Source organism: Lactuca sativa, chromosome 8 (genome assembly GCF_002870075.4).
Source record: "Lactuca sativa cultivar Salinas chromosome 8, Lsat_Salinas_v11, whole genome shotgun sequence".
In the NCBI taxonomy this organism is placed as follows: Eukaryota; Viridiplantae; Streptophyta; class Magnoliopsida; order Asterales; family Asteraceae; genus Lactuca; species Lactuca sativa.
Genome location: NC_056630.2, coordinates 11,642,319 through 11,652,008, shown reverse-complemented (window position 1 = coordinate 11,652,008; position 9,690 = coordinate 11,642,319). Strand labels below are relative to the sequence as shown.

The window sequence follows — 9,690 nt, the reverse complement described above, 5'->3', positions numbered from 1 at the left end:
TATAGGTAAGAACCTAAGGCATTCTACACATATCATTTAGCATATATTTAGCATATAGGGCATTTTCCTAAAGTATGTTAGTGCATAACATAACATATAAGGCATTCAACCTATGTCATGCTATATATATATATATATATATATATATATATATATATATATATATATATATATATATATATATATATATATAGTTTAAGGCTTATACCCTAAAATATCCTAGTGCGGTTGTCTATTCAAGTATACAACCTAAAATACTCTAGACACATACCTAGGGGTGTTCAAAACCGGATATCCGAAAATTCGGATTGTTGATTTTTGATATCCGAATCCGTATCCGAAATTTCGGATACGGATTCGGATATTAAACCGGATATCCGAATTTCATTAATTTTAAATAAATATCCACATCTGAACATCCGATCCGTAAAATCACCGCAACTCTTAAAATTAATGATAACAACTATGTTAAATCTTGCGACATAGATGGATATCGATAGCAACAAATAAATATATGTAGCATTACTTAATAGTTTTTGATTATAAGCCAACGAACTAGGATTATAACAAACAAATATATAACGATTGTAAATGGAAAGGTTTGCAATAAAAGTATGGAAAGAATGGTCACGAAAAAGTTGAAAATGGTGGGGAACATTACTCCATTAAGCATGTCAATGTTTCTGATTTCTCATTTTAAAATATTAAAAAATAAAGAAAAATTATTTTTTTCGGATATCGGATATCCGAAATATCCGAAACTTTATAAATTCACTATCCATATCCGAATCCGAAAAATCGGATATCCGAAATTCGGATATCCGAAAATCTGGATATCCGAAATTTCGGATAATTTCGGATCGGATTTTCGGATTTTCGGATTGGATATTTCGGATGCGGATATTTTTGAACACCCCTACACATACCTCACCTTCATTGCTTAATATTTAAGTTTAAGTCTAGAAATCTTCAAAATTCCTAGTTCGCTTAAACTAATGTTCTGATACCAACTGTGGCATCCTCTAATTCTCATAAACAATTAAAACTTTATTTACTCTTTAAAAATCATTTATTATTATTTGCGGAAAATCCTAGTACAAAAGATCATTTTGATTACAAAGATTTGTTTCTAAAATTTTAAAACTCTAAGGATGTCATAATCAATACAGATACATAAGTTACAACGTAAAGACCTGCTAGTCTTGAATACTATTACATACTGTCTCTTAATCACTCAACATCCTAATCAAGTTCTGGAAGCTTAAGTCTTGATACTTATGATGCATACAAAATGAGTGTCCCAAGTTAGGGAAACCTAGTGAGATACATAGGAATTCTAGTCCTATAAAATTGATATGATGATATTCCTTAATTAGAAGACCTGCAAAAACCAATCGTTACCATACAATATCCACATAGGCTTACATTACTACATATATATATATATATATATATATATATATATATATATATATATATATATATATATATATATATATATATATATATATATATATATATTCCTATCGCTCATCATAGAGCCTAGTCCACAATTATTAGGGAGAAATTTTCTCGTTTGATGAACTGTTTAAAAGGTTTGACTATACAGCTAGGGGCTTCCTTGGCAAGTGTAAGTCTTAAGGCATATTAACCATCAGAGTATTTGATGAATATGGTATCCCATTCCATCTATGTCTACAAGTAATGAGCTCACACTAGCAACGTAATTTGCAAGAACGTCTAAAATAATCAAGTGTTGTCACCTATTCTGACCGGTGACGAGACATACCATTACAATTGCGTGATTTGGACCCACTATTTCTGGTCATCCAAGGGGAATACTATAATGTACTCCCGTACGAAGCTACTGTACATCAGCACCTAAAAGTGTCACAGAACAAAACTTTACTCTTTGTTCCTAGCTTACGCACATTCTTCTAATGAGACTACACAATATCAAACTTAATTGAACTAGGTATCTTCCATAAGTCTAAGTTTATCCTTAGACTAGATTACAATTTCTATAACCAACTTCGAATACCAACTCTATTCTTGGGCGACACTAACCTATCTTTAGTGTATATATATTCCATACAGAGTATTAGGTATTTTTATTCATTTATCTTCATAGTAATTATTATATATTATTATCTATTTATCCAGATATAAAATAGAACCATATCTAGTTCGCACATAACACTTTATATATATATATATATATATATATATATATATATATATATATATATATATATATATATATATATATATATATATCCTAACACATAGTCCAGACAATAAGCACATAATTCACATATGACTTCCATCAGATACTTAATACTTTAATTAATACTTGAATTAAATCATGTTCATGAAAGGACTATGCACTCACTTGATAAAAGTGGATGAATAACGATTTTAGCAGAGCTTCACTTCATACTTTGAAAAGACGTATATGCATAAAGTACTAAGCCTTAGTCTAGTTTCATAATCCTGGTGACTATAATAATTATAGTCTAAATTCCTCACTAATATGAACATCTACATCAAGATCTACCAAGTAAGGATCAACCAAGCATGACAGTTGTGAGGCAAGACCATTTCGGCATATAGCCTTTCTGATTTCCAACAACCAAGCCAATGTGACCCTTCTAGACATATCTCCTATAATTAGACCAATCGGTATTATAATTGAATTTACTGATAAGTCTTATTTATAGGTTCATAACAACAACTATGACTCTAAATATAAATTGCACTAAAATAAAATATAGTGTAATTTAACTTATAGATATTTCCTAGACAAAAGTCTGAAAATTGTATTAGCAGAGCTTCCACTCGAAATGTACTACTTGGCAGGCACTCAGGGACCTTATAGCACCATTGGAATACCGAAAACTAAAGGAAAAACGAGCCAAGGCAGAGAGAATTCGAGAGAGGAAGGTATAGGATGTGTGGGAAACCGAATGGGCAAATGGGGGTATTTATAGGCTGAGAATCCCTCATGTGCGCTGCACCCCAACCAAATACGCACCACACACTAGCTCTAGTTGGCAGCTAAGGTGCTGACATATGTCCCTTCTCACCTGGAGCAACGTGGCACTTCTAGCAGCTGCGAGTCGTGCTTCTTTTGCGAAAAGTGCACTCGATATTTTTCAAAAATTTGTAACTTCTTCATACAAACTCTGTTTTTGACATTCCTTATATCCCCGCATAGCTATCGACGAGATCTACAACTTTTATTTAGACTCTGTCGACTATTTTTGAATTTATTTTTAATGTGGTAGTTTTAACATGCTTCAACTGTTAAAATCCGTTAAAAAATCATAACTCTCTTATACGACATTCATTCTCAACTGTTTTTATATCAGCGGAATCATATGGACGATATCTTCAACTCTCGTTTAGATTATTTTTCCTAACAATCAACCGATTTATACTTCGGTTTCTGAGTCGTATATTGTTGCGCTGAAAATTCGAAAAATCATAACTTCTTCTTACGAAGTATGATTAGGACGTTCTTTATATGTACACTCTCAGTTTAACAACTACTACGACTTTTGTTTAGATTACTTAGGCTAAAAAGTAATTTATCAAAAAAAAAAATCACTTTTTACAATACGCAGAGTCATGCCAGTTTAACTGCAAAATTTCGGAGAATCACAACTTCTTCATACGAAGTCAGATTTCAGCGTTCTTTATGTGTGCGGAATCCTTATGGAACATACATTAAATTTTGCTAAGGTTACTTTTCATAAATAATCTTCTATCAAAAGTCATTTTTATGCCTTATTATATCTTAATCATTTGGCCTGAATCTGCGGGTGTTACATTCTTGCTCTTTGACATTTCAGTTCATAATAGTAGATACAAGAGTCTTTGAAGTTAGAGTTTTTTTTTATTGTCATGTTAGTTCCAAAGGACAATCAATCACGCCATGCAACTCATTTATGGATGTTTTAAGGTTCTTCATATCAAAATCAGAATGAAATGATTATATTTAAATGTCAGCTAGTTGATCATGATGACCACAATTAATTTCTAATTAAACAAAATTACATTTCTGTTCAAAATATGTTTCATAACTATTCATATAGTTTTTTGAATGTAGTAGAGGGGGGATCTTCAGTATGAGCATTCTCATAGGCATGATTTCTCTATTCGTTCATGAGAACAACTCTCAAGCTATAAATTTTACTAGATTAATCATCCTACCACCTAAATTTTTTTGAGGTATTATTGCAGTATAGTTTTGTTCTTTATCTTATAGAGATCCTTCAATATAAATTCCATTCTAGTTTGATTTTTCAATCCTTAATATAAGTATTAACCCTAAATAGAATTATCGATAAAGGGTAGGATTAGTATTTAGCTTTACGATGTATAAAGGGATGTCGTAAACACACCACAAAGTTATTTAAGTAGGTAATGCATTTTACTAATTTCAATCTTTTGAAACTCGTAGATCTTTTGAGATTCATTGAACATTTAGTGACATGTTAATCTTGGATTGTTCTCATCTTGATTCAACGGAGGATGTTACAGGTCATTCAATAGACGATGAATAAACCATTCAAAACCGCGTGACCCTTGATATAGAATTATTTTTGTGTTGACGTGCTGGTTAACCATACACACTTCATCAATAGAATAATTCCACGAGTGACACAACATATTAGACTTATATTTTCGCAAATGACATGTCGGTTAACCACACAAAGCTCTATCATTAAAATATAAGTAGTATGTATGTTTTCATGGGTAACACATGCCTCACGTTTTTAGACATATAAAACGAGAATTTTGTTTGATTACTTGACTAGCACTTTTAATTTTGAAAATCAAAATACAATCGAACCCTTTCGGTAACTTCACTCTCCAAAATATGAAAGGCAGTGAGGGTGGTAAGCACGGAACATTTTAAAAACGGACATCATTAGGAATCATAGAGACTTCATTAAGCATTAGAGGTGACAATGGGTCGACCTGGGTTGGGTTCGGGTTCAACCCATTTAATAATTGGGTTGAAAGTTTCAACCCAACCCAATATTTTAGATAAATAAGTTATCACCGGGTTGACCTGTTTATGTAGTTCCCAACCCAACCTATTAAATAAATGGGTTAAACTTGAGTTAACTCATTTAAAATCAATTAAATAAATTATATAATTAAATATTATACCACTTAAATTATAAAACATAAATAAACTATATATATATATATATATATATATATATATATATATATATATATATATATATATATTAAAGTTAAATGGGTTAACGGGTTGAAAATGAGTTGATAATTTTTACCCAACCCAACCTATTTAATTAAATGGGTTAGACGGATTGACCCATTTAAGTTAAATGGGTTGAAAATCTCAACCTAACCTGCTAATTTTGGGTTGGGTTTGGGTTGGGTTGGCGGGTTGTGTCGATTTTTGATAGCTCTATTAAGTATTATAACTGTTATACATATAGTAATTATACAATATACTAAATTAAACCTTTTAAATTTATATTGTTTCCTTTTAAATATTCAAATTTAATTCTTTAATTAAAATAATAATTAAAGTTTTAATTAAATCTTTTTTTAAGTATTTTAGTTTAAATCTTTATTAGACAATAATTAAGATTTTATTAACACTTTAAATATTCAAATTTATATTCTCTAACTAAATAATATTCAAGATAAACATTCAAGTTTAAATAATATTCAAATTTAATTAATTTAATATTCAAATTTAAATTCTAATTAAATAATATTCTAAACTAATCTCCTTATTTGAACATTTGTATTTAAGCAATTAAAATAATTTTTAATCAAAAAGCTAATCCATAATTTTTGAAAATATAGGAAAAAGCGGAATCTGAAAGTCAGGTAGGTGCACCACATCCAGAAGGGGGTGTGCAACCCTCTTTTACTAAGCATGTTTCTTTTCAGTTTTTGTTTCTACAAAATACATGCCAAAAACTAAAACCTATTGACTCTGATACCACTGTTAGGTATTTATTGCATCAAAAACACTATCTAAAGGTAACAGAATAATAAAAAATTTACCTAAGTGCACATGTATCCTAGAATCTAGGTTTTACTAGTTTTAGCAACGTACTTTGAAATCAATCTAAAAGAACAGAATACTTATCTCTTAATCCTTAGATCAAGTGATCAACAACATTGCAATAGATAGAGACCGCAAAGTAGAACTTCTCTCATGTAGTTACACCAAAGTCTCCAAAAGCAAACAAGGAATAAACCTTATTAGGGTTTATGCAAAATTCACTAATCTTAGGATAATGGTTATGAATGTCGTCCATATGAGATGGGAGAGAGGGGTGAATGGAATTATGAGAGAATCATCATCTAGGGGTTGATCCCTAGCATCCTATTTATAGACATCAAATTAATCCTTAAACAATTCAAATTTCTAAAGTATAATCCTTATCATATTCAAAACCTGCATTATCCTTATCAAGATAAGCATAAATTCGTCCACCATCTTTCTCTGAATGGTTGTAGAATATTCCAATTAATTTCAATAGTTTATTAATATTCAACACATTTTAATTAATTAAAATTATTTAATTAATTACCAAAATATTTTCTAATTAATTTATCATTTCTTTAATAAATTAAGAGCTTATTTTTCTCTATTTCCTTATTGCTATTTGTGTCATGAAGCCAACCAAAAAAAACCGTGTTATTATTTAGAAAGATATTATCAACTAGTTAATGACTTTGGACACTATTTCCAATAATGATACTTCTTTCACATCAACTTTCACGCACCATAAACAAGAGAGGGATGTATTCATCGTCATCACGTCATCAAGATATTACAAATGAGAGAGAGAGAGAGAGAGAGAGAGAGAGAGAGAGATAGTGGTGGTTCAGGCCATGCATGACCACACCGACGTTGATAACACCAACACCATACCATAAGAGATGGTGCACACGACCACATCACTGCTACATATTTAACATCCCAAAATGCTTTAAGTTATGAAATAGAAAATAAAGATAAAAAACCAATTTCATGTTGATATGAAAAAAAAGGAGGAAAATAAAGAAAAGATACTCACCACCCTACCATCAAATTTATTTTGTAATTAATTTTAAATGGAGAAAGTAATAGACATAATCCTAGGTATCTTATTGAGATAATAATAATAATAATATTGTTATTGTAGATACATGAATGCCTATATATAATATAATATAATGTAATATGCATGTAAAGTAGAAAATATATTGAAATTAAAGTAGGTTTAAAAATCATGATTGGCATACACGTAGATGTAGACAAAACCAACCAGAAGTGAGAGCCTTTCTTTGGCCCCTTTAAATACCCACAACTCCTACACTTAAACCCCTGCAATTCCCCCCTTTCTCAACACAAACAAAAAAAGGATAAAAGACAGAGTCTTCAATCTTGCAAAACATGTGCCAACAAACTTCCTCACCTCCATCTCCCTACGTCAAATGCAGTTCAACCCAAAAACAGCCCGATATCTTCGGTCCTTTGATCCCCAAAAATAAGCAAACAACACCTGATGTCAAGCCCCACAAATCTCATCTCTCTTTAGCCATAAAGGAAGCCATTGCTATAGCCCGAATCGCGATTCCGATGGTCCTCACGGGAATGTTACTGTATTCACGCTCCATGATCTCCATGCTCTTCCTTGGTCACCTCGGTGAGCTTTCTCTCGCCGGAGGTTCACTCGCCATTGGCTTTGCAAACATCACTGGATACTCAATTCTTTCCGGCCTCTCCATGGGAATGGAACCCATTTGTGGCCAAGCTTTTGGTGCCGGAAAACACACACGCCTTGGCCTCTGTTTACAGAAAACCATTCTTCTTTTACTTTTGACCTCATTTCCAATTTCCCTTTTATGGATTAACATGAAAAGAATCTTGCTTTTTTGTGGGCAAGATCAAGAAATCGCAACAATGGCACAGACTTATCTGCTTTATTCCCTCCCTGACCTCTTTGCTCAATCTTTCTTACACCCATTACGAATTTATCTTCGTTCGCAGTCCATAACTTTGCCTCTATCATTATGTGCGTTTCTTTCGATCGTTCTTCACATACCCATTAATTATCTCCTTGTTACGAAGCTCGGATTGGGGATTAAAGGTGTGGCGCTAAGCAGCGTGTGGACGAATTTCAACTTGGTAGCTTCATTGATCATTTACATATTGATTTCTGGAGTTTACAAGAAAACATGGGGAGGTGTTTCGAGAGAATGTTTGAGAGGATGGAATTCGCTTTTGAATTTGGCGGTTCCGAGCTGCATTTCGGTTTGTCTGGAATGGTGGTGGTATGAGATCATGATTTTGCTATGTGGGTTACTGGTAAACCCGAGAGCCACCGTGGCCTCAATGGGGATATTGATTCAAACCACCGCGTTAATTTATATATTTCCGTCGTCTTTGAGCTTCAGTGTGTCAACTCGGGTTGGTAACGAGCTGGGAGCGGGTCGACCAGGTAACGCTAAGCTAGCAGCCATTGTTGGATTGTGTTGCAGCTTCGTTTTGGGTTTCTCTGCTCTGTTTTTCGCCGCCGGGGTAAAAGATTTATGGGCGGTGATGTTCACTCAAGATAAAGAAATCATAGCATTGACGTCGTTGGTTTTGCCGATCATTGGTTTATGCGAGCTCGGAAACTGCCCGCAGACGACGGGGTGCGGCGTTTTGAGAGGTACAGCACGGCCGAGCATCGGAGCTAATATTAATCTGGGATGTTTTTACCTGGTTGGAATGCCGGTGGCAGTGGCGTTGGGATTCTATATGGGGTTTGATTTTGAAGGGCTGTGGTTGGGCATGCTGGCGGCGCAGATGTCTTGTGTGGTGACGATGTTGGTGGTGTTGTGGCGGACGGATTGGGAGGTGGAAGCTCATAGAGCGAAAGAGCTAACACAGGGTGGCGGCGGCGACGATTTTGTTAACGATGATGCTGACAGCGAAGAAAGTAAGGAGGAAAAGTATATGTTAATCAAAGCTGCAAACAAGGAAGAAGAATCTATGGGTTTAGGGGATGATTTAGTTTAATAATTTGATTGGATTAGGTATATTTAGAATTTTATAATTAGGTATGTGTTGTATAGCATAGAGTGGTTGGGAGGTATATTATTTTCATCATCTTTTCTCATCGTTTAATGTTAATCACTAAGAGTGATTAACCCAAGAAATGTAGCAGAAAATATTTAATTTTACCTCCTCCAAAATAAACATACTTACTTCTAAAAATGATCTATCTTTACTATGTATTGTTATTTATTGATTATCTTTAAGATGTATAAAAATTGTATGCAGTTTTTCCATACACAATCTTTCTTATCTCGACACCAAGAGAGATTTTCAATAGGATATTTAGCGGGGGCCTTTGGGGTTTTGCTTTTTAAAACTCTCTTTTTTTTTTTTTTTAATTAAATATCTATTAATTTATTCGATGTCAAAATATATTAAAAGTATATATATTTAAATTAGCGTATTAGTATCTACACTTAATAAACTGTAAGTTGTATTTTTATACTAGTGAAATGACTAAAAATAATATCTTAAGTATTTTTAATTATTTTTGTTTTTTTTTTAATTCACATTTATAATAATATTCAGTAGAAAACTAATATTAATAACTTAATAACCAATAAACAGTATAACACTACTAAATTATGATTATTTTTTTA

The 9,690-nt window shown here is 32.5% G+C and overlaps 1 protein-coding gene across 1 annotated transcript; it reads left to right on the top strand.

Annotated features, from left to right (window-relative positions):
• The first annotated feature begins 7,188 nt into the window (after nt 1-7,188).
• LOC111904012 (protein DETOXIFICATION 49) lies at nt 7,189-9,255 on the top strand. Its single transcript, XM_023899790.3, has one exon. It carries the CDS (start codon nt 7,442-7,444, stop codon nt 9,050-9,052), a length of 1,611 nt encoding a protein of 536 aa, XP_023755558.1. The 5' UTR covers nt 7,189-7,441; the 3' UTR covers nt 9,053-9,255.
• Nucleotides 9,256-9,690: the final 435 nt, after the last annotated feature.